The following is a 27334-nucleotide window of genomic DNA, read 5'->3' on the forward strand; positions in this document are numbered from 1 at the left end:
AAACCCATTGTAAGTTGAAAATATTGTAAATTAAAAATGCATTTAGTACACCTAACCTACCAAACATCATTGCTTAGCCTACCCTACCTGAAATGTGCTCACTTACATTAACCCACAGATAGGCAACATCACCTAACACAAAACTTATTTTATAATAAAGTGTTACATATCTCACATATTGCTAACCCAGGGGGGAAAAAAAAGTCAAAATTCAAAACTCAAGGTATCAAAACTGCAATGGTTTTATACCATTGTAAAATAGAAAATTGCAAAGGTTTCATACTATTGTAAAATTGAAAATTGCAATGTTTTCATATCATTGCATATTGCTAACCCAGGAAAAAAAAATAAAAATTCAAAGTATCAAAATTGTAATGGCTTTATACTACTGTAAAATTGAAAATTGTAATGGTTTCATTCCACTAACAACTTATCTAAAGAACTAGCATAACTGCTAGACCCTACCCATGTGTAGTCCTCTAAAATATAATAGTATTCTAGTTACTGCATCTTTTGAAAGTGCTTAATTTTTTTCCTAGGATGATGCACCCTTTGCTGCATCTGATTTGCCATCAAAGATATTGAGAGTGCTGTCTTATAGTTGACGGAACTATGATCTAATTTAATAAAAGGAAACAAAATAATTTAAGAATCCTTATAAAGTAGAGATTGTAAACCTAAGCAATTAATAACTTGCTCTGAAATTGTATTTATGTGACTAATTCTGTTTCAGATGTTATATAGATATTCATAAATCTTTGAAATTAATAATTTTAAAACTATTAAAATTTCTAACTCCAAACTGATACATTGTTACTCTTCAATCATAATAGTTGAGAAACCCATTTAAATAATTTTTTATAAATTGTTATAAAAAGTATTAGAGAATGTGGAATTTTAGATTTGTGTGATCCTACATTTGTCTCATTTAACCAATTTTTTCTGTAAATGAGGAAATTGAATAGAAAGAAGTTGTTCCACATCCAAAGCAGCTAATACTACCTGAACATTAAGTTATTTTTGTCATATTTGCCAGAGTATTCAAAAAAGTCGCATACTGTTTTAGTTATCCATAGCTGTGCAATAAGTTATACCAAAACTTAGTGGCTTAAACCAACAAACATTTATGATCCTAAAGTTTCTGTGGATCAAGAATCTAGGTACAGCTTCCCAGGTGCTTCTGGTTTAAGGTCTCATGGGACTGCAATCAACCTGTTAGCCAGGGCTGCAGCCATAAATGCTTTAACTGGGTAGGGAGAAACTACTTTCAAGCGAACTCGTGAGGTTGGCACTCAGTCCCTTGTCACATGTACGTCTCCACAGGGCTGTCTCATGTCATGACAACTGGTTTGACCCATGGCATCAATGCAAAAGAGAGGGAGATAAATGGAAGTTAGACATTTTATAACCAAATCTCTGTCTGTGAAGTGACACTTCATATTTGTTGTATTCTTTTCGTTAGGTCAAGAGAAAAGGGCCAGACAGGGTGTGACTAACAGGATAAGAAATCATCACAGACCTTCTTAAGGCCACTTTGTGCCTACTACATGCCCGTAAAAAAAAATCATTAAGAACATGTCACAAAAAAGTTAAAATATTTGTTATGTAACTACTGTAAAAAAAATTTCAAAAATAATACAATTGGAATTTGGACTCTTGATTAAATCATCATATTCTCCATATGTTATTCTTGCTGATTTTTGACTGTGTTTATTTAAGAGTGTGACCTTGTACTTAAGAAATATACACAGAAGTCTTAAGGCTTAACTGGGGAAGATGGTTCAAACATATGCACCCTCCCTCACACCAAACACATACACACACACACACACACAGAGAGAGAGAGAGAGAGAGACAGAGAGAACAAGAGAGGGACAGAGTCAGAGAGAAAACTTAAAAAACCAAATGTGACAAAATGTAAACAATTGGCGAACTGGAGTTTTATTACTTTTCCAGATCTGACTATAACAAGTGACCTTAACTGTGGTGCCTTAAAACAACAGAAGTTTATTCTCTCACAGTTCTGGAGACTAGAAGTCCAAAATGAAGGTGTCAGCAGAAGTGAGCTCCTTCCAAGGGCCATTTTTTGTCTCTTTTAGCTTGTGGTGGTTGTCTCCATTCCTTGACTGTAGGTGAAATATTCTAATATCTGTCTAGTTTTCACTTTGCCTTTTCTCTTCTCTGTCTTCTCTTTTGTCTCTTTAAAACCTTTCTCTGCTTTTGTCTTAAAAGACACTTGCCATTGGATTTGGGGTCCATCCTAAACCAAGATGATCTCCTCATCTCAAGATCTTAACTTGATTCTTTCTGTGAAAACCCCTTTTTAAAGTAAAATAACATTACTTGTCATTATGTGTCAGGAAGTATGCATAAACATATATTTTGTGGTCAGCCATTCACACATTACAGGAGTATGAAGGAATTTCTTGTATAATTCATGTAACTTTTCCATAAGTATACAATTATTTTAAAGTAAAATATTTTTCAAGAAAAAAAAAAACAAGAAATTACATTGTCAAATGCTATACTAATTCAAACACTATGACATCTGACTAGCCAACTTTCTCTTAAAAATAAGCCTAAAAATGTGTACAGATATGTCAATCAGAATAAGGTATTTTTTGAACTTGTATTTCATCATCATTCACTCTTTGAAGTCCGTGGAGATTATGTGATGTCAAAACTCTCTTCTTCATTGACCTCTCAAACTTTTGTTTTAATCTTCTTTGAACATTTAGGAAATCAAAGGTCACTTTTATTTCAAAAGGTGGAACTACGACCCCAATATTACAATCTTTGTAGGAAGAGCTAAACGAAATCTTCTATGATGCTAATTGCCACAAGATGGCAACTTTATCTCAGATAATAGGGTCATGAGCCCCAAAGGTATTTTTGTTTTTGTTTTTGTTTTTTGATCTTCGATTAGTTTGTTTTCTTTTCAAAACTGTGTATTGACTTTAAGAAGCATTTTTTCATTTCTTAAGCATTCTACCCCAGATTTGCTAATTTCTTATGTACATATTGAGCTAATGTGTCCTTATGTAGTATCTTCACTATGTAAAATGATAAATGAAGGAATCCAATTACATAAGTTTGTAACACATAATAGCCTATTCTCATACAGCTGGAACCATGAGGTCCAAGATGAGCAGTCCGTTAAAACAGCTGCAGGAAAAAAATATGCTTAAAGGCATGCACACACACATGTACATATATATACGGAATTTTAATGCTATGTTTGGATAAATGGAATATCTAAAGAAATAATGAGGGAAGGAAAACTGTATTACTGGCTATAGGAGTTAGCTATTTAACAATTGGAATCAGTCACTCTAGGCTACATGAGCCTCTTGAGGCTTTCCAGTTGTGTTTTTAGCATTTGATCTCCAGTATCCAGCACATTGTTTATGTTAAATAAATACTGGCTACATAAATTTATGCATCATGAGTGATTTAATGATTTAATCTACACAACAGCCAAATATAGTCAAGCATAAATGCACTGAAGTTAAATCAAATAATCATGGGGATAATGAAACTTATAGCCCAAATGTGTACACATACATATGATTCTTTATTTTCTTGGACAGTCTTTAATAATTGTGGAATCATAGATTCTAAAGCTGAAAGCAACCTCAGGTGGTCATCTGGTTCTATGCCTTTCTTCAAGAGACAAGCAATTATTATCCCCATGATCTATTAAGCCACATTTTCTTTAGCATGTGACAGCTAAGGTGATGATGATCGAAAAATATTGCTCTCCATTCTTAAACAATTTCACATGCACATATATGTTTAACAAGTGCCTTTCCAGAGCTATTACAAGAAAACACTAGCAGCCTTGGTTTGGAAGAGTAATTTATGATAGCTAGGTAAATGGCGTCCAAGATCACCTTGCTCACATTAGCCATGCAGCATCCCTGCCCCTTCACGGCCATCTTTCTTTAACCCTGGTGACAAGTGTGATTAAAAAGAAAAATAACATGAGTCCTACTTTAGTTTGCTTACTCTGTTTCTTATTCTAGTACTTGCTGCCTCAGATCATCTGTCTCAATAAGTTAACATAGGAGGGAGTAGAAGGAGAAACTGCGAAGTCGTGAGTGTGAGAGGAGTGCAGTCAATAGGAGGCCTTCTGGCCATTACTCCCCTCCCCATCTTTTGTTTCCTTTTGGTTTGTTAACTAGAAATGTGGCAAGGTGAGGGAGATGAATTTAACTTGTTCAGACATTAGTGAGGGACAGGGAAGTGTGGCGGCTTCTACAATATTTCTGCCCCAGAGAGACGTAATTGGAAAACTTGTTGTGTGGTTAGGTGGTGTAATGAAAAATAAAAGAATGATTGAGGAGAACAGTGGAATCAAATTATAAGCACAAGGCAAGTGTGCTGAAGTTTTTAGCCACTTGCAAAATTGAGAGATACTATCAGGACTGTGCAAATACATTGCTCTGATTAATTTTCCTGGGGTGAAATATGAAAATGTTTTTAAAACTGAGGATCCTGCCATGAATAAAATTTTCTCTGTGATTATGATAAACTAAAATAAGCCATAAAACTTGTATCTATCTTATGTGAAACTTTAAAAATGGTTAAATAATAAAAAAACTAAATAACAGGATTTCACTGTGAGAGGCGAAAAGAATCTGTATTCATGTGTTACTCTAAATGGCTTAAAATTTTGAAGATTATTCAATAAATAAAGACTAGTTTATTTTGAAGGGATTTTTAAACTTTATTCCCTGAATATTGTTATAGAAGTAGCATTTTATTACTCTTCCTTTATACCGTTTTTTTTTTATGTGTGGAAGCTGTAATTTTTCAATATGTAGGTAAACTGTCTTCAAGTTCAAAAAAATTCGGTCTTTAATTTTAATGATAATGAATAATTCAGTTATAATTTAGAAATACATATTTGGATTCTAGTTTTTCTTTTTAGGTGTAAAGTGAAAGATTTTAACTTTGCATTCTTCTGTAAATTTCTTAAGAATAAATTTGAAGAAATCATTGATATAAAGGAAGGGTTAATGGAGAAGGAAGCTTCCTAATATACAAAGCCCCTCTCTTATATGGAGCTCTAGAAATATTCTATTGTCAATCCAAACAGAACAAACTAAAATGAGATAATTGGGAAGGTGCCCATAAAGTCAGCCTGAATATATTATCACAACTATATATGAGATAATATTTGTTTTAAAAAGATTCTATGGCACTGTAAACTCAGTCTCATTAGAGACTGCATTTAAAAGGCTTATAAAGTTACTCATTAATGTTATCTTGTTGTATCTCCACAGCTTTTTCATTAAAGAAAATTCAGCAGAAAGCATTTTCTCCTGATAGCAGGAACCAATTTGCAATAAATGTTCTGGAAACCACTAGGGAAGCCATTACTGAGATCTAATAAAAACAGACAAGCGTAACTTGTTCTATATTTTTGTTTCAATCACATACAGATGAGACCCCGCTTTCTACACCAACCGCAAGAGACAGCCTTGACAAACTCTCTCTAACTGGGCATGGACAACCACTGCCTCCGGGTTTTCCATCTCCTTTTCTGTTTCCTGATGGACTGTCTTCCATCGAGACCCTTCTGACTAACATACAGGTAGGCCTTTGTACAACTTGGAAGAAAGACATATGGAACACCCAGTTGTAGATTTTTTTTTCCAAAATTTATACTGTTCCTACTTAATCCATTCATTAGACTGACTGAAACATGGTATTAAACTCTTCAAGCAACTAATATTTTAAACCTGTTACACTAATCAAATTGACTTAGAAATACTCATATATATTATATATATATGTATATCAAGCTGTAATAAAAACTTTGACGAAAATGACATAGGTCTTTAAAATTCATTCCATCTAAAATGCTCTCTTTATTACCAACTAATGGGAGGAATTTAACTGTTTAAGTTTGTCTGATTTTACTAAACAACAGCACACTAGTTCTAATAAATATTTAGTTATTTTTAAACTTCTGGCCTTCTAGTGAGGAAATGATATGTTTAGTCATTTAAGATATGTCTAATTTAGAAGAATCCAAAAAAAATGCCTTCTTTCATGAATAAGTTTGTTTCAGTTAATAGAATTTCTTCAAAGACTAGACTTCAAAAAGCCTTACCAAACTTTCCACGGATTTCCTATGTGGTCCTCAGGATGTATATTTTATGTACAGTACATTATGAATCAAAAATACTTACAGTTAACAATAACATAGAGTGTGGAGCCAAGATAATAAGAGTGTCTGGGATAGAAGAAAGCATAATTTTCTTGCCCACACATGAAGTGATCATGTGGACCCCAGATGGAGATATTTGTTCTCTACTTCTCCATATTTGGGTAGCTAGTGAGTAGTAGGCACAAGTTGCTAATAGTGTGCTGGTAAGCTCCTTTTTTAAAAAAAAACTTTTTACTCTAAAATTCCATCCTCAGTAATATTTTTCTGTATACATATCCTATCATATTAAAGTTTCCCCCAGTGGAAATGTAATTACTTTTATTTACCTCTCCAAGGACATAACAGAAGGCCTTTAATGTAACATATCTTCTCATCTATTAATATGGCATTTTTTAATACTAATGTAATTAGAGTCTTCAGAACTGTATTCAACTTTAAGGTTTTATAATGCAGTAAATGAAAATCATCAATCCAGCCTATACTAAATCATGGTGAAATAGTTGATTATATAAAACAAAATATTTTTTTTCTAAATTTCACCCATATGTTAAGGTAAATGTTTTCAGAAAATATTCCTTAACATTTCTGAATTTAAGTTCTGAAAAGTAAAGGAATAACTCATTTTCTTATGTATAAAACTCAATATGAAGCGAAGGAAAAGCTATTTGCATGTATTGTCATTAACTGAAAACTCTTTAACCAGGTCAGTGAGGATTTAATTTCAATTTCGGCAGAGAAAACGTTTCTGGGTTTCATCAGTGTAAAACAGCATGCTCATCTGAAGAGCAGGTTTGACACGTGTACTCTTGCATTGTATATGACCACTACATTTCAAAGTCAAATCCTATCAGTTTGGAGTATTCATCGACACTGTACGGACCAGAAATACTCAGATTAGGAATGTCATCCACATCACCTCAAACTGTAATTATTTCAGAAGGAAGGAGAGAAAGAACAAAAGAAAGAAAGAAAAGAAGGAAAAGAAAACTCCAGTTTTAAAATGTACAAATTTTAGAAAAATCATTCATTGTAGGTGGCTGTAGATTTAATATACTCTCCTTTTCCTACCATATGCTTTGAAGATATATTTTCATAAGAGTAGATAAAAGGACAATGGTCAAGACAAACTAAATTATTTCTGTTCCCAAATTATAGGGATCTGGGACTGATAAAGTTAGAACACCCACAATAAGAATGTTTTATTAAAAATAAATTAGGGGCCGAGTGCAGTGGCTCATGCCTGTAATCCCAGCACTTTGGGAAACCAAGGCAGGTGGATCACCTGAGATTAGGAGTTCGAGACCAGTCCAGACAACGTGATGAAACCCAGTCTCTACTAAAAAAAAAAATAGAAAAAATTAGCCAGGCATGGTGGCGGGCACCTGTAATCCCAGTTACTTGGGAGGCTGAGGCAGGAGAATTGCTGGAACCCAGGAGGCAGAGGTTGCAGTGAGCTGAGACTGTGCCATCACACTCCAGCCTGGGCATCAAGAGTGAAACTCCATCTTAGATAGAAAGATAGATAGATAGATAGATAGATAGATAGATAGATAGATAGATAGATAGATAGATGATAGATAAATTAGGCTTGTCCATTTCAATCTTACTTATATGTATGTGTATATATAGATGCAGTTATATATTTTTATATATGTCTAATATGCATATGCCTGTATTTATACATGCATGTACATATGTGCCCACAGGTGAAATAAAAATTTAAAATCCTACTGAATTTCATGCACATATATATTATAAATACATATATATACACACACATACATATACAAACACACACACACACACATTTATTGTCAGTAATGGTTTCATATCATTTTACAAAAGCTTACAGATGCTAACTCTTTTACTATTGTCACATTTACTGAGTTATGGTATTATCGTAGGAATGGTATGGAATGTTTAAATAGTCATGACCCCGGATTATTAAGTATACAGTATAAATGTGATTGCTGTCCAAATTCTAATATGGGTAATTACATTCTGTCTACCTCAATTTCCTCTGCAGTTTCAATTATATATAATAGGATTCTGTGCTTTCTGTGTCAAAATGGTAGCATACTTTTTGTGCAGTAAGTTTAAAGCTCCATTTTTTTAAGACGTTACTTTTTATTAAAATTATGACCAAAACACCCTGTAAAATAAAGTGTTTCCATAAAGTGTTATTGTTCTAATAGTCAATAAAGCCTGGAATTTAAAATTTGTAATGATTACTACGGATGTCCTTTCCATGACATCGTCATCAAAATTAAATTTTTGTCAGTTATTTCTTTGTGTTTTAAAAGAAGATCTATAGAAAAATACTATAATTATATGTGAAGATTTTCTATTTAATTTTTATTTTAAAATTTAAATTTATAAAATGTACATATATATATATATATATATATATTAATTGGGCACCAGACTTTTGTTAACTATTTGAGCTATACTGCATTCCTGCATTTAAGCGTTTTAGAAATTAAAAGTTAGCGGGGCACAGTGGCTCATGCTTGTAATTCCAGTACTTTGGGAGGCCTAGGTGGGCGGATCTCGAGGCCCAGAGATAGAGATCATCCTGGTTGACATGGTGAAAACATGTCTCTACTAAAACTACAAAAATTAGCTGGGTGTAGTGGCACGTGCCTGTAGTCCCAGGTACTTGGGAGGCTGAGGGATGCGGAGGTTACACAGCCAAGATTGCACCACTGCACTCCAGCCTGGTGATAGAATGAGACTCCATCTCAAAAAAAAAAAAAAAAAGATAGAAAAGAAAAGTCATAATGAATAAAGAAATCTAAAGTAAAAAGAAAAAAAAAGACCTATTAAAATCCTATGTTGATATATAAACATTTTATATTTAAATTTTATATTTAGAAATTTATAAAATGTATATATGTAAGTAATTGGGAAGAAGAATTTTATTAGTGCTTGAGCTATACTACTTCCTGACATTTGAGTGTTTTAAAAATTAAAAGTGATAATGGATACAGATATCTAAAGAACAGTAATTTAGTTTAGTAAGGAATATGGATACAGTTCAGTTTTTGATTTTTAAAATTGCTTTTACTTTTTCTATATGGCATTTTTTTTTCATTGTGGGCAATCTTTCATTATGGCTTCCTCTTTCAAACTTGTCCATGGAGAACAACCTGTGAGATTTTATGCAAGGAGACTAAAATTTTAGTGTCAATTAATTGGATATGACACCTTCGAACATGAGCTACCATTTGAACATGATCAAAGGATAATTCTGCTTACTCTTTTTTTTTTTCTTTTTCCTTTGCTTTTCTTTTTTCTTTTTTAAGACAGAGTCTCCCTCTTTCACCCAGGCTGCAGTGCAATGGGACAATCTGGGCTTACTGCAACCTCTGCCTCTCAAGTGATTCTCCTGTCTCAGCCTCCCGAGTAGCTGGGAGTAGCCTCCCACCACCACACCTGGCTATTTTTTTAAAAAAAATGTTAGTAGAGTCGGGGTTTCACCATGTTGGCCAGGCTTGTCTCAAACTCCTGACTTTAAGTAATCTACCCCTCTCCCAAAGTTGCTGGGGTTACAGGTGTGAGCCACCATGCCTGGCCCTACTCACTCTTTTTAATCTAGAACCCTTTAGCGCATAGGGTGTGAGCAAATTATTTACTTTATCTATCTTGTTACGAAAAGGATTTAAAAAGTGGCTTGCAAATATTAAAATAACTAAAAAGTGAAAATGTAAAGTTTGAGTAGAGAATATAAAATTTAGGAGTGAGGTTAGCATTGAAGATTTATTTGCCATGAGGGGATATATGATTGGAGTTTGGTTCACTATAATCTATCTACATGGAAGAATTAAGCAAACAAGAAAGACCTAAAACATATGTTAAAAGCGCAATAGCTTCAGCTTCACTGGGTGCTGTGACTCACACTTGTAATTCCAGTGGAGACTGAGGCGATAAGACCACCTGAGGCCAGAAGTTTGAGACCAGCCTGAGAAACATGGGGAGACCCTGCCTCTATAAAAATACAAAAATTAGCTGGGCATGGTGGGGCATGCCCATAGTCCCAGCTATTAACACTTGTGAGGATGAGGCAGGAGGATAGTTTGATCCTGGGAGTTCGAGACTACAGTAAGCCATGATGGCGCCACTGCACTCCAACCTGGGTGACTGAGTGAGACCCTATCTTAAAAACACATACACACACAAGAAATGGCAGCTCCAGATTGATTCACTATAGCCTAATAAATGGACATAATCCAGCCATGGTATCTAGGAGGAATTATTCTCTACGTCTGTGTTTGTGGAAAGAAAATGAAAAAGAATTAAGTATAAGACTGAACTATAGTCATGAATCGCTTAACACTGGGGGTACATTCCGAGAAATGAATCACTGGACAGTCTTGTAGTTGTGCAAACATCATAGATTGCAGTTATACAAACCTAGAGGATATAGCCTAGTATATACCTAGCTATACAGCATACCCTATTGTTCCCAGGCTATGAACCTATATAGAAGATTACTGTATTGAATACTGTAGACAACTGTAGACCAATAGCAAGTATTTGTGTGTCTAAACATAGAAAAGGTACAGTAAAAATATGGTATTATAATCTTATGGGGCCACCATCATGTATGCTTGTGGACCAGAAAATTGTTATGGAGGTGAATGACTGTACTCTGATTATCCATCTTCAGTTCTTTACATTTCAATATCATGGCCAATAATTTTACTTTACTTTTTAATATATTTTAAAATAAAATAATAGTTTCCTTATTTACGTTGTTAATACATAATTTTAATTATAATTTAATTATAATACATAATTATATATAATACCATTAATTAGGAGGAGACTTTGCATAAACCCCAACAAAATAGAAATTGACTTCAAAATATGGGGAAGCTTGTATCAAATATATTGGCCCTACATTATGTTTTTATTCTCAATGGTAATTATATATTATGAATCTTCTCTGCTTGTACCTGTCATACATCGGCGTTGCAGGACAATAATCATAGCATTAAACTGAGTATGGTAGTATATTTTGTTACAAGAACTTCTCTGAAAATGTGTCAGTTGGGCCGGGCGCGGTGGCTCACGCCTGTAAATCCCAGCACTCTGGGAGACTGAGGTGGGTGGATTGCCTGAGGTCAGGGGTTTGGAATCATCCTGGCCAACAGGACGAAAACTCTACTAAAAATAAAAGAAAATAAGCCGGGCATGGTGGTACATGCCTGTAATCCCAGTTACTTGGGAGGCTGAGGCAGGAGAATTGCTTGAACCTGCGAGGCAGAGGTTGCAGTGAGCTGAGATCGCGCCATTTGCATGCTAGACAACAAGATCGAAACTCCTTCTAAAAAAAAAAAAAGTGTCAGTTGATACTATACTATTGATTATGTGTTTGTTATTGATTATTTGTTTGTTTTTTGGTCTACAAAAGTTCCTAATTCCAAGGGACATTATCCTTTTTCTCCCTGAAAAGAGACCAGGGAAACATTAAAATAATAATAAAGAAGACTAAGTAGCTGGATAGTTGTGATCTAGGCGTACTCTACTCAGTATTTGGGATTTTCAATCAGTCTCTTGATTCTTCTGCACCTTGGTTTTCTCATCTTTAAAAGTATTTGGTTACGATGGTGATTGCTAAAATCCTCTTCAACTAAGGTGTTTTAATTTCATTAGAAGCAACACATTATTGAGAACAAATTTTGTCACATGAGTTTCAGTGACACTCGAGAAACCTAACTTACTGTCGGATTCTGAAATAAATTTATGTTAAATACAAACATGCATCAAGTAAGCTTTTCCTCCAGGATCTAGCTAGGTTGCTAAGAAATGTTTCTTAGCAATATTATTTGGAGTCATCTTACATAGACAGATATTGTACTTTCGAAGCCATATCAACAGTAGAAACATTGCTAGATACAGTGTCCTTTAAAAAAAAACTACTCAATCTCTAAAAAAAGATGAAAATAATTTACAAATTAGATTATTTTAGAAAACAATGACATTTATGTATTATAACAACCATTATGCCTCACTCATAGAAAATAAATTTGGGGCCAATCAACTATTGTCTCTCACCATTGCTGTGGCATAACCTTAAAATGTATTTCATTAGACTTGTCATTAACCAACTTCAATATCCTAAGAACCGTCCTCCCCTTGGAGAAAAAATCATGCTTTAAACCTTCTATCGTTTTCTGTAATACACATTTTTGCCACAGAGTTTTCTGGATATTGCATGTTCAAGTGAGATGCCGCATTTAATGTGACCGTTTGCATGTGATCGACCTGGAAATTTTACAGAAGTTACACAAATCTGAAAGTACTATTATCATTGATGACTACAATGGTGTCCTAAAGATTTGTAGATGTTGTGAACACTACTTCCTATTGCTTTTCCCAGCCCCCTGCTGCATTGAAATTTAATCGGTTTTCTGTATTTTTTGAAGCAGAGCTGTCACTGGCAGTAACATACTTTTGCGTATGCATCAGTTTGGCTCTAGTACAGATTTTTGTTCACACTGGACTCCTACTGATATGCACTGATTCAAAGTCTAAAAATTACATTTAATTTTATATAGCTTATAAGTAGTCCCAGAGAGTATTGGATCCTAAAAGCTAATATTTTTCAGACATAATCAGCAGGAATAGGTAATGTATTAACATTAGTCACATTAGCAGCAACTGTAACAAAAGGAAACAGTAAGCATAAATGCTCTCAGCAACTTCACTCTTTGCAACGAATATTAATATAAAATTACACAAATTAGAGTTGCAGTTTAACATTATTCAACATGTTTATTCATAATGATTGTTTCATATTTAAATAACACCAAAATATTGTGTTTTGTCAGCCAAGGACAATAATAGTTTAATAGTAATTTATTTTAAACAGCTACTGATAATACAACCAATCAACACATTAAGTGGTGCCAACATTGGCATCTTGCTAAATAATCTCTAGACATTGCACAGAGAGTACATCTTTCAAAGATAAGTCAACAAGAGCAATCAGAGCAGAAAATTAGAATTTGGTATCTTAGAATTAAAATACAGCTAAAGTTTTAATTGGGGTGATCTAAAAGGGCACTTGATGTAATGATCTCTTTCATTTGTTACTAATTGTTTGTTCCTGATGAAGAAGAAGCTTACACAGGAATGTTGCTGAGTTGAGTTAAGATGGCAGTTTCCTTAGCAGCTATGTTTTATTGTTAAACAAAAAAGAGTGGGGAGGGGCAAACTGCCACAGAGAAATCTTTCTTCAGCTTGTTTCATATCACAAGAATTATACCAGCAGATTCAGGGTCAGGTATGGCAAATATGGAATAATTTATATGTGGTCAAAAGAGAATAAAATTGGCTTACAGCCATGCTATAAACTACATTGGTAAACTGAAGTAGGACTATCTCTCTATTGTGCTAACAAGTCAAGCTGGAGTAGAAATTCCTGATTCAAACTGCTCATAATATCTTGCAAGGGAGTCACATCCTAGAGTACATCTACAAATGACATCAACTTTCATCTCATTTTAACTTCAGTAGAAATTTCAGTCTCTGACACTCACAGACCAAGGCAAAATATCTTCTACTTCAAAAACTCATTTTGTATTGCTGAATTGAAGAGAAGTTTTAGCTCTAATTTTCACTAGTAACTGTTTCAGAGTATCTTAGGAGAGAAAACAGAGAATGCTTTTTATATGTTTAACATATTTCCATATCTGATTTTTAAGAACCTTAAAGTACTGCTAATTTTTAAAAGCATACAGTATGTCAAAAAATATATAAATATATCCATGATTAGTTGTATGAATAAACTTCTCTTTCTCTATATGTTCTTTTAAATTATTATACTGCCTAATCATTTCTTAGAAGTTATCCTGAGTTTATTACAACCATCTTGAATGGCTTTTTAAAAAGTAATATACTACTAAACCAATTTTTAGATCCCTTAAATCTATTATGTATCTCAAGAAAAATGTAGCAGTACTATAATTGCTATTTGTGAAATTTTAAAATCTAGTATATAGTGGGCACTTTCTGGGCCTGGGGGCATAGTTCCGAATGACAGAACATGCCCCTGCCCTAGAGAGCTTACATTTTAATAGAGAACACGTAACATAAGTCAGTAAACAAATAAATATATGTCAATACCACATAATGATACATTCTATGAAGAATTTTAGGGAGGGAGTAATAAGATACATTTGGAGACAGGGTAGTAAGAGAAGGCCTCTCTTGAATGGTGACTTTGAGCAAAGATGAAATGAAATGAGGGTGTGAGCCATGCAGAGATTTGGAGGAAAAGCATTCAGGAAGGGAACAGAAAGAACAAAGTCTGTGGGGGCAGAAGCAAATTGTTTCATTGAGGAACCAAAAGGAGATCATTGCGGCTAGGTACTCATGGTAGGGAGTGGGAGAATGAACTCTGAGGAGAAAGGTGAGCACTGCCAGAATCCTGGAAGGTTGTATAAACCATGTCAGATAATTATTTGTGGAGGAGTTTCAGCCTAATTTCCTTCTCAGTTCTTATTTTTTAGACACGCTTACGTGCTGCCCTCATTTAACTTTGGATCTAGATATTCTAATTAGAAGCAATTAAACCTGCATGCCATAAATATTTGTCTTCCGAAAATAGTTTAACTAGACTTAGGAGTTTTGTGCTTTAGTTATAGTATTTGTCCTAGTGAGTGCCAAGTGAATGCACAAGAATTAGATCATTTGATCACTGGGTTCTTCGCTCTTAAAATGCTTTTAAGTAATGAACGAAAAGTGCTTTGTATTAAAATATTACCATTCCGAATATCTTTTTTGTACAGGGGCTCTTGAAAGTTGCCATAGATAATGCCAGAGCTCAAGAGAAACAGGTCCAACTGGAAAAAACAGAGCTGAAGATGGATTTTTTAAGGGAAAGAGAACTAAGGGAAACACTTGAAAAGCAGTTGGCTATGGAACAAAAGAATAGAGGTATTTCTAAATTTCCAAATAAGTTTAATATTTACAGAAAATATTAAACATATTAATACTGTGATGATGATTTATTTTGAAATTGTAGTTTTTTTTTTTTTTTAATTTAACGGTAGCTAAAATTCAGAGCAGAATTTGAATCCTAGGCTCATTGTATTTCTTAATCTCCAAAGTACATGTTTTCTCTTCTGTTCCTACCTCAGGAAATTGAAATACGTCCATTACATCATAAATTATATAACTTTTATTGATGGTTGAGTTTAAAAATTCATGTTCTTTAAGAGAAGAATAAACTCTAATGATAGCCATGAAGAAAAATTTTATGTTAATTCACAATTGCCCTTTGAAAAACTTGAGTTCAACTCATAAATCTAAAATAGAAAATACTGATTATTCAAGCGAAGCAGGTTTACTAAGACATTTATCAACTGAAATTGAAAATGGATGAATATCTGAACAAATGACCAAAGTTAAATGTTTGTATAATTTTCTTTCTGAAGGCCTCATTTTCATCCAACAAGGTCAAGTACACAGAGTAGAAACTGATATAAATTCTTATTGGATAAAATAATGTTATTATTGATCTGTGAATTGCTTCTTTTATCACACTGTACAGTACATCTATAGATAATTTTGAAGGTCATTTATATTTGCATCTTTATTTTATGTATGAATTTGAAGATTATTTTGTCTACGATCAGCTGCCTCTTTGCCTCAACTATGATTCTTTTAAGTATTCTAGAAGTGAAGTGGGGGCTACTTTTCACTCATTTAATATATATCCAATATAAATGCTCCACATTATTTTCTTGTATATGTTTGACATGGTCACTTAAAAATCGTTCTGTTTTGCTTTTAAACTAGCAGGATTTACCAGGTTGTTTTATTAGCTATTATGAAGCAACAGCTAATGTATTCTTGGAATTTGGTCAATTCGGGAAGCTGTCATCCCAGATGTATAGCACAGTTCTAAATAATGTGGCTTCCATAGATTCAGGTATTTAAATAATCAAAACAAGGTAAACATTGATAATGGCTGTATTCCAAGTGAATAAGGAAGTTGGGTCAAAGAACTCAATCTATGGAATCATCTTCCATGAAGCAGCCATGTTTTTATTTTGCTGTTACTAAATTTTGTTTAGTCCTTTTTTACATAACTTAAAGGCAGGCCCAGGGATTCCTAAAGTACCCATTTGGTTACTGGAGAGACCTTCAGAATTTTATTGGTTCAAACCTTTTGGGAGGATTTACATTCTGTTTTCTTTCATTAACCACTAGAGGGCAAAACATTCGCAGATCATACTGTAAAGTTCCCATTTAATTAATTACGAACAATAAATTCAAGGCAATAATTATCAATACTTATCTATTATGAATGTGTCTATTGTAGCAATGTATTACCCTGAAGAAAGAGAACATGGCAATCCTATTGGGTTCAATCACGTAGGAGGAAACCGTGAGCCGTCAGTGGAAAAGTGCAGGATATTAAGCCTTTAGAGCCACAAGAGCATGCAATAGAAATAAATATTTCAGAAATTACTGTGTCTTTTCAAGGCGACTCATAAATAATCATCTTTGGGAAGGGAAACAGTAGGCAGGTAATTTTGTTAAGGTAAGCACATGATTTGCACACCATTAAATAAGGGAAATTAACATTTATTTAAAATCAGTTTCAGTTACTTTTCGTATAACACCATAGCCAGTGTACATTTTGATACAAAGCAGGCTTTTAAAAATATATGGTACAGCAACAATATACGTGACATGTAAATGAGCTGCCATCTTAAAAATATTAGTAATAATAAAAACAGGATTATGTGGAAATTAGAAGCGAAAACTAAAATACTTGAACCATTATTATTTTATATTTTGATTAAATATTCTGCTTTAAAAGTGTTGCTATTCTTTAATCTGTAGTAAGAAATCAAATAGTAAATATGGAATGAGTAGTCTTCATGATTAAGAGAAGCATTTTCTCATACTGAGTCTGTCACACTGATGTCTACAATGTTTATCAACCATCAAAGATAATTTTAAAGAAAAATGCATATTCCCATATGCTGAGTAGTTACCATATGTATACATATATATGTAGTAAAAGTTAAAGCAATTGTCCTCCAGAAAGCATAGTCGATATACATTTTGTAAAGAACATTAGTTATTATTTATTGAGTATATATTATATACAAATATTTAAATTGTCCAGTTGGAGAAAAATGTTTCATAATCAACTTTTTGTATTATCTATTTTTTAAAATATAAAAGGCTCATCATTATTTTTACCAGTAGCATATTATTATTAACAATGAGGTTTCATACTGCCTCAGATTTCTGCAGAGTGAAAGTAGAATAATTTTCTTTAAATATATCATAGTACTGTAAATTTGCTATGAGAAAAATATTCTCAGGGAATCATCACAACTTCATCCCAACAAAAACATTTCTGCTTATATACGTTAACAATAATTAAGAGTATTTTTTCTAATGTACAAAAAATATTTATTGCATTTCCTAAAATTTTAAGGAAGAAATTATTGAAAACTGAGTTGGTCTAACATTGCTTTCCAAAGCATTTTTAGGGGAGATGCTCCATTTGCTGCTCAAAATTGATTCCTTATGAGGAAATAGGAAAGAGACATGCTTATAAGGGTTTGCACTATCGAAATGACTCTGCACTATTATGATTCAAGGACAGAGAACTAAGCCACAAAATTCATTTAATCAAGCTTCCTTTATCAGTGAATACAAACATTTACTAAAATTAGTTTCCTATTAAATTTATCTTTACATATGACAATTAAAGCTATTCTTGTAATGTAATAGTTCTAGGCTAAAATAAAAATTGGCCTTCTTATTATTTTACTGGGAATTATTTTAGGTAAAGGTGGAGATTTTTGGAACTCTCTTTTTATAGGTAGACTCAGTCCAGCAGGAAAACAAAATGAATAACATAAAAAACATAGACCATTTGTAAATTAGCAGCATTACAAAAATTTCAATAATAATAATATGCATACGCTATTTTTTAGCCATAGTTCAAAAGAGACTAAAGAAGGAGAAGAAGGCGAAGAGAAAATTGCAGGAAGCACTTGAGTTTGAGACGAAACGGCGTGAACAAGCAGAACAGACGCTAAAACAGGCAGCTTCCACAGATAGTCTCAGGGTCTTAAATGGTAAGAGGGTGTATATTATTGCATGAATAACTGTCATTTTTAATGCTAAAAGGACAGTTTAGACATGTGTTTGTAGTTTTGTATGTTTCTATATCTTGTGATTCATTCAACTATACTTGAAGCTGAAAGCAGGGTGGGAAGAACGTATTGGGGAAAATGACTTATTTTATAGGTGCTTCCACTGTTTTTTACTGAACTCCAGCATCTGGCACTTGGCATTGCGTCTCTGTTTAACCAGATCTTTTTCTACTGAAACACAATAAAATATTAATTTGAGAATTTCCCAACCCCCATCCTCTTTTATGAACAATGTTGCGTTGCTTACTGTTCAAATCTTCCGAAAATTCTTATGGTTATAGTTTTTGTTCAACCTTTAAAAGATGACAAAGATTTATGTAATTTTAATTCAGCAACAAAGTAACAGGTTGCTCTTTTTTAAAAAAAGGACAATAGGAATCAAATGAAATATGTGTCACTCTTACCTTTCTGTGCTTTTAGACTCTCTGACCCCAGAGATAGAAGCTGACCGCAGTGGCGGCAGAACAGATGCTGAAAGGACAATACAAGGTAGGAATTTGCAGAAGGCTATAAATCTAGATCTTGCTATATGAGTTTTTCCTCAGCTTTAGCCTGCTATTCAAGCATGTAGCCTACCATCTGGGCCACATCAAAACAAGTTCAAACAAGGTCAAGTTCATCTTGCTTGTTTATATGAGTGAATTCATTTTGTGCTGATAGATTTTCTTTAAATTAACAGGTCATCTCTGTTTATACAATGCAATTAAAAGGAATAATTAATTTTAAACAATGTATGATTTAATCTTGGACTCACTAAATGTGTTTTATTGAATGTTTGAAGCCCAGTCTAATGCAGGAAGGGTTTATAAGTTCTGTGCTACATAAATAAAATCTGTGGTTAATCAAATAGGTAGTTCTTACAATTTAAAAATGTCTAACTACTCGTTTTTATGACACTTACTGCAAGGTACTTGCAAAATAGACTAGTTGAATGTTAACAATAAATAAGATTGTTTAGTTCCTATATGGATTCCAAATGTTCTGTGTGCCATTATATACATTTTAATAACACAAATCTGCTGAGTAAAATCATATAGAGAATACCAAAGGGAGTTGTGTTAAATGCTCAGAAGAGCTAAATATGTATATTGTCATGACCATACTATTAGAAAAGAATAAAACCAGAAGGTAGCATTTATAGTCAAACATCTATTCTAGACAACAAATTCAGCCTAACAACATGAATACTAAACAGTAACAAGAGCATTTGTTTTCTATTTAAAACGAAGGTGATTCTTCAAAGGGATGCCTAAAATGATTAACTGCCATAATCCTCCCAGTTGCTTTTATTCTGCATTTTAAACTCAATCATTTTTAGGATATTGTATGACATTAATTGTGTTACTTAATCAGCTCCAAATATATCATTCTTGGCTTCGTATAAAGGAAATATACTTTTGCAAACTATCATATGTGCAAGAAGTAACAATCACAAACTTGAAGAAACATTTCTGAGGAAAGAATGGATTTTTTTGCCTGTATTTATTTTACCTGAGGTCATGCTAATTAATTTGTAAATCCTAAGGTTTGAATCATATGTTATTATGAGACATCTTGGATGTACAAGATTAATGCTATTGTAGATGTAGAAAAATATGTGAATTTTTAGAATATTATGGATTTCAGCACAATTATATGTGTGTATATGTTTGTATGTATATGGTTATGAAAATTAAAAGAATCCTCTTACATCTTATAAAACTTACAAACACAAGTTAAAAATTATTGTTAATGAAAAACCAGTCCTCTTTATCAGAGACAATAGCACCAATAAGACAAATGCAAATGTCAGCACCAATGTGTACATGCAGGGCCTATTCATGCATTAGATAATGTCAAAGTGGTCTCAGAAAGCACATGAGCCCATAGATAAGTGTGACATACAAATCATCTGGTATACACAGAATCTTCTAGGTGGTCTGAACTCAAGCAAGAAAAAATTATAGACAATATAGTCCTGCATATAAATGAGAGATTCATTGTTAATATTAAGAAGTGATTAAACATTTTAGTGTGGTTGATATGATATGTATGCCACCCATAGCAACATGTTGGTTGTTAATAAGGCTATAGTTATTTTTGTTTGAATTTGTCAAATTTACATATGTTTAAACATACATTTTAATATAGGTAAAGTCTTGCTGTATGAGGTTGAAATGTTGACAACTTTCAGTTTCCATTGTTGTGACTGACTTATTCTGAAGAGTAGTTTTAATAATAAATTGCCTTCCTTTTGGTAGCCAGAATCTTACCAATGGAGGAATACAATGAACCTACATACCAACAACTTAATGATTAGGGAAACAAGACACTTGTACAACAATTATACATAGTAATTTAAAACCATATACACATTTGATGGAATTATTTTTGCCTTTAATTGTAATAGAAAATCCTCACTCACTTTATTCATTCATTCGGCCTGTCCATTGTTGTACTGGTCCAAATGTACAGTTGATTTTTAATAAAACATACTAACTATGCATGAGATTTATCAGATAATATGACTTTTCCCAAATTGTAATAAGAAACACACTGTTGATGAATCTGTTTCTAGCTGTTAGTTGCTAAAAGATATTTTACCAGCAGTCAAACTATTTCAAGACTCAACATAACAGAGCACAGAGATCATATTTGCTATTCTGACACCCTATTCAATAAGCTTAATTAGCCCTTTGAACTTTTTTTTCTACCCTCAGACAAAATTCATACATTTGGAAGCTAACAAACAGAATACAATTAACTGCGAATGAAAGAAATCAAAGAAACAATACTGTATTTAGTTAAATGCTGGCGAAGGACAAGAAAGGGAAAAGCAAGAAAGAACGAACCAGAACTCATTACTAATTTGTGAAACTGTCTGTGTCACGCATTTTGGGAGCCATGAGCACCTGCTGCTTCACAATTCAAGGATGACACACACACAGCCTCTCGCACTCATCACTTTCTCTCTCCAACTGTCCCCAAGCCCAGGTGTTATGACATTCTTTTATTATTTCTTGCTCCCAAGCCAATCATAACTGAAATTATTTTCTATTCCAAAGTAAACTCAATTTATTGGGAAAGACAAAATAAGCCCACAGGTTTTTTAGCTTTTCATGTATTTTTAACATTTCTGGCAATAAATAAATGCCACTCTTGGCCCAAGAGTTAGTCACCTAGAAGTCAGGCACTTAAATACTTACTGCTTGAGTGCTAAGTAATTACCCCTAAATATGCACATCTGGGTAGACTAAACATTGCCTCATTGGCATTTTGTATCACCATTTCTATAAAACCCCAGAGGTGGACAAGAGGAATCGAGAAAGTAGTGTAGAAAGTGTTTCTGAAGAAAGAAGCCCTAAATAATTTACTTGCATTTTCTTAGTGAGGCAAATCAGCTCATTGTACGCAAGATAAATTCTTCATTGCTGATTTTCAAATAACTAAGAACTCATGAATTGTAAAAATGCTATAAGTACAGACCAGATATTCAAAAATTAAAAAAAAAAATCTTCCAGCAACTGAAATATATGGCAATTAACTCTCTTATGCCTTGTATCATACAGATTTATATGGCATGATTTGTGTTGGACTTTGAAAAATTTACCCTACTCAAGAAGTTTTCTAAGATCTTTTGAATATATAAAGTAGACAGAGTTCATAAAATCAATCCTTTGACTAGCACTTTTTTGGGCTAGTCGGTAAATATCCCTCAAAACCCCTCAAAACCCCTTTGCCTCTTACACATATATATGCACATATGTGCACATTTTATGTAGCCAAATCTATAACATGATGGCTTTCTTCAGCTACGTCGTCATCTTATGTTTATTATTATGTTTATTCTTTCTCCTTAGGCAATAGCAACTATTTACATAGTTTCTTTTTCCTTTTTCTTTTCTCTTCTCTCTTTTTTTTTTCTTTTTTTTAAGACAGAGTCTCACTCTGTTGTCCAGGCTGGAGTCTCACTCTGTTGTCCAGGCTGGAGTGCAGTGGCATGATCTCAGTTCACCATAACCTCCACCTCCTGGGTTCAAGCGATTCTCCTGCCTCAGTCTCCTGAGTAGCTGGGACTATGGGTGCACACCACCATGCCTGGCTAGTTTTTTTAATTATTATTATTATTTTTATTTTTTTTTAGTAGAGACAGTGTTTCACTATGTTGGCCAGGCTGGTCTCGAACTCCTGACCTTGTGATCTGCACGGCATGGCCTCCCAAAATGCTGGGATTACAAGCATGAGCCACCGCACCTGGCCCCATAGTTTCTTTAACTTACCTATTTAGAAAATGTATAGACATTTTTCCAATCCACTCAGACATCTCTTAAGAGTTCCAGATAATAATATCCAACTTTTTATTTGGTCAACTCACAGAGACCTAAAAGTTCAGTGCACAAAACTCTGTGTATCCTTCCCTCTCCCCAAGCCTGCCTTTCTCCAATGTTCCTTCCCTATGGCACCCTCATCCATCTAATCCAGTACTGTCGTTAATATGTAATGAGGGCAGAGTGGAGCATGACATTTCCCTCCCTCACTCCCTCATCCTCTATGCCCAGTCACGACTCTTTCCCTTCAATCTCTGTGCTCCCATCATACTGGAAGTTTTTCTTACTGTTTCACTTTTTTCCCAACCTACTTCTTCCTTGCCTTTACTTAACCACCCCTTAAGTCCCAGCTTGGAAATATTACCTCAAGGAACACTTCCCAGACCCCTCACTCTCTCGCTGTGGCAATTCCCTGCCCCCTGGGACTAGTTCTGCCTCTTAGAGGTTCTTACTACACCTTCCATTTCTCCATAGGAACATGCTGTACATGCAGTTCCTTGTTCAATGCCTTCTCTCCATGGTAGCTGGGGCAGAGCATAAACCATGTGTGTTTTGTTCACTGCCAAGTTCCTATTGTCTGAGAGAGAGTTTGGCACATAGTGGTGTCTGCTGTGATTCCCTGAAGGAATGAATCAGCCATTGATGAATTAGGATCTATGTTAGATCTTGTGGATATGAAGATCCTTCATGTTCTGACATTTCTCAGACTTTGGTTGAAGAGACTGATGAGAGGGAAAAAAGGATGACCTAGTAAACCCAGAACTAGATCGGGAGCGGTGGCTCACACCTGTAATCCCAACACTTTGGGAGGCCCAGGTGGGTGGATCACGAGGTCAGGAGTTTGAGACAAGCCTGGCCTACATTGTGAAACCCCATCTCCACTAAAAATACAAGAAATTAGCTGGTCATGGTGGCAAGCATCTCTAATCCCAGCTACTCGGGAGGCTGAGGCAGGAGAATCACTTAAACCTTTGAGGCGGAGGTTGCAGTGAACCAAGGTCGCACCACTGCACTCCAGCCCAGGCAACAGTGCGAGACTCTGTCACAAAAAAAAAAAAGAAAAAAGGAAAAAAAAGAAAAGAAGAGTAGCCCAGAATTAATGTTTACATCCAAGAGCTGAATTAACAGGATGTGTTTATTCTTCTTTGTTTGCATTTTTAACTTTATTTTCTTCTTTTCACATTTGACCTAAGATTTGGATTCTGTACATACTTAGATCCAATATTGCATTTTAAATTGATATTTAACTTACCACAATAACAAAAAATTCATTTTCAAACTTGTAGTTTTTTGCTTTCACTTTTTAAGTAAAAATGTGTTTTTTCAAACCAAGAAAAATAATTGTTAAAACCAATGGGGATGTGGACCATAGTTCCTCTGACATCTTAGAATATCTGCAAGTTGTGCTTGCAAAATCCTGATTTCACTTGAAAGTACAACTCTTTTATTTACATCCAATGACCATAATCAAAACTGTTTGGCTTTTTATTCTTTTTTGACTGATCTTAGATCATAGAAAGCCAAATATTCTTCCAACAAAAAGACATAAAAGACCTGCCTTCACATTAAAAATCTTTTTTCTAATGTAAAAATATCTTCTTTCTGTTTGCTAGATATTTGAAGATACATGCTGAATTTTAAATTATTCATTTTTTCAACAAATATTTATGCAACATTGATGATATGGCCAAGCACACTTTTATGTTACTGTTTTAATATTGGGAAAGAACTTTAAGATAAATTAAATCTCCTTATTGTGCAAAAGAGGGGACTTAGTGAGGGTGGATGACTTGTTAAAAGTCACACTAAGAGTTTATTGGAACTGAGACTGTAAGTCTAGTTGCTTTCCACATCTTGTTCTTGCTGGTTGCTTTTAGGTTAGGATTGTGAAATTATTCCCTTCTTGCTCTTTTACAATATATTATTATTGTTGTCATTATTTGTTTTGTTAACATAGCTCCAAAGAATCATATTTCATGTCATTCTTATGATGGGAATTTATGTCTTTGATCAAGCTTTTATTTAAAAAAAAATCAAATATACTGTCACTCAATGAATTTCCTAGTAATACATTTTCTTTCATTTAGACAGGTATATTAATAGTAAGTGGAAGTATTTACTCATTAAAATAGTTAGGTGGATTGGGAACTGAAATTTATTGAGCCTTTCCTGTGTATTCTAATTTAAAGGTGAGATCACCTAAGATCAGAATGACTAATTAACTTTCTCACAATCACACTACTAGTTAATAGGGTTTCTGGATTTCTGGCATTTGAATCGATATTTATGACTTCAATGTACCTGTTGCTTCCACCATGCCTTTTCACCCAGGCTTACATGTCCCTCTTGTAAGATAATCACTCACAACCACATCACTCATTTTGGATAGTTAGTTTCTTGCCTCTTAATGACTTAAAAAGTCCAAAACAGTGTACTGCCAACTAATGGTATACAATTGGAAAAATGTTTCCTTTCCTCCTTTTTACTTTTTTATCAGTCATTGTGCCATTATGTTTATAGACACTTCCAGACACACTGGGGGAAACTCCGCTCTAAGCAACGAAAATAAAGTGACAGTGAAAAAATTAAGACAGTAATCATATTTAGAGAAAAAATTATCTACAACTTAGCATGTAATGAATTTATTATAAATTTACGTCAGCGACAGATCCAATTTTGATTTAATATATAACATTTGGCGAGCCCCTTTGTTTCTTTTGAAGTATGCATTTGAATATAAGTTGCTAAATGGTACCTCAAGACTTTCATACTTTAACAACACTAAATTGTATCTTATACTTACTACTTTTAACATCTTTATGAAAGTATTGTTCAAGTTTGATCGTCATATAATTGTTAATGCAGATTTCAATTTCTAATATGACTTTTAAGATCAGTGTGGGAGTTGGGGGTTCCTTAGGCACCTCTATGGAAGCTAATAGAGCTAATAGATAAGAAATGCTAGAAATCAGATCTAGACTGAAATCTCTGCCCCATTGTTTCCCCCACCCCATTAGCAATAGCTTCACCTCAAATGGTCATTGTAAAGATTAAATAAAATAATCCATGCAAAGCATTTAGCACATGCTGGGCAATAGTTTGTACACAGTTAAGTTTTAAATGTTAATATTAATTTTTATTATTACAACATATTTACTACAGGTCCTGGCAATTGGTAAACACTGAAGCTATTATTACTTTTAATATTTAATTTACTTTTCCCTTTTCGGGAAATCGACCTGTATTTATAATACAATGTTGAATTAGTCCCATAGTAAAGTGTTTGTGGAGATGTCCAAGAACTTTTTAAAGTTACCTAACCAAGTTTTCCATATTTAAAAGTGTCTTTATTTAGATTAAAAAGGGGAATGTAGGGGAGAAGGAAAGGTTTCTTAGAAATACAGCAAACAAACAAGTCAGGACTAAAACTGTTTTCAGGACTGCCTGCACTGCATATTGACTATTGTTTAGTCATTTAGAATTAAGTAATCGCCATGTGTATTACCTGAAACCATTTTTCTCGATCTTAAAATATAAATATTAGAATTATGTTACTATGAACAAAACAAAACAATAAATTTGCTTCTAGTCCCTTGGCACTGGTTTCCTGTGTTTGGCAGCATTTCTATATAGCTAATCAATTTAAGACAGCACTGATTAAATTGAACAAAAGGTGATATTGATTGTAGACAGTAACCAATAAACAGACTATTGTTCTATAGTTATTATAGGTCATTGTTAACTACTCATTTAATTAGACAATCAGTTATTAATATTAAACAGAAAGTTTTAGAGATACCCATATATTTTTTAACATTTTATAAAATTTTAAATATTTTTTTCATTTCAGCATATTTTATTCTTTTAAAAATATATTTTAAAAACAAATTTTTTTTTAACGTAAGTGGATATGCTTAAACTCCAAATGCTGAAGGCCTCTGGCACGTTTTTGTGGGGAATTGCTTCTCATGTAAATTAAATCATACATGATATAGACATAGTGAGCATTGTTAAATGTGAAGCTGCTCAAAATAGTAATAAAATGTAACTCATTATAATTATTTACTTTGTAAAGTTATTTAAGTATATTATTTCCATAGAGCTAGTTTTCTAAAGTGGTTCTTATGAAAAAGAAAGCATTGTTATCATATGTCTGTGTTGGAACATTTCATGAAGTTTTGTGATGTCATGTCATTTCAATCAGGCAGAGAAAATTTAGGCATAATGATTGAGCTTAGTTTGTAATATAGTTGTCGTCTTTTTTTTTTTTTTTTGAGACAGGATGTTGCTCTGTCACCCAGACTGGGGTGCAGTGGTGCAATCACAGCTCACTGCAGCCTCAACTTTCCAGGCTCCAGCAATCCTCCCACCTCAGCATCCTGAATATCTGGGACCAGAGGTGTTGTGTGCCACAACGCCCAGCTAATTTTTGTATTTTTTTGTAGACACGGGGTTTTGCCATGTTGCTCAGGCTGATCTCGAACTCCTGAGCTCAAGCGATCCACTTGACTCAGCCTCCCGAATTGGTAAGGTTACAGGTGTGAGACACCATGCCCGGCCTGGCATCATTTTTTTCTAGTAAAAATAATGTAATAGGGGCTTGGCACTATGCGAGTTCGGGAGATAAATTACTTTAATCTGGGAATAGCAAG

The 27334-nt window shown here is 33.8% G+C and overlaps 1 protein-coding gene across 1 annotated transcript in view; it reads left to right on the forward strand.

The window, feature by feature from the left end:
* DACH1 (dachshund family transcription factor 1) overlaps nt 1-27334 on the forward strand; it is a 464060-nt gene that overhangs the window by 395904 nt on the left and 40822 nt on the right. The window contains exons 7-10 of the mRNA XM_011972024.1: nt 5448-5599; nt 14977-15124; nt 18154-18297; nt 18796-18864. Coding sequence (XP_011827414.1) covers nt 5448-5599; nt 14977-15124; nt 18154-18297; nt 18796-18864 — 513 coding nt within the window. The remainder of the gene's footprint in view (nt 1-5447; nt 5600-14976; nt 15125-18153; nt 18298-18795; nt 18865-27334) is intronic.

Source organism: Mandrillus leucophaeus, unplaced genomic scaffold (genome assembly GCF_000951045.1).
Source record: "Mandrillus leucophaeus isolate KB7577 unplaced genomic scaffold, Mleu.le_1.0 Scaffold126, whole genome shotgun sequence".
In the NCBI taxonomy this organism is placed as follows: Eukaryota; Metazoa; Chordata; class Mammalia; order Primates; family Cercopithecidae; genus Mandrillus; species Mandrillus leucophaeus.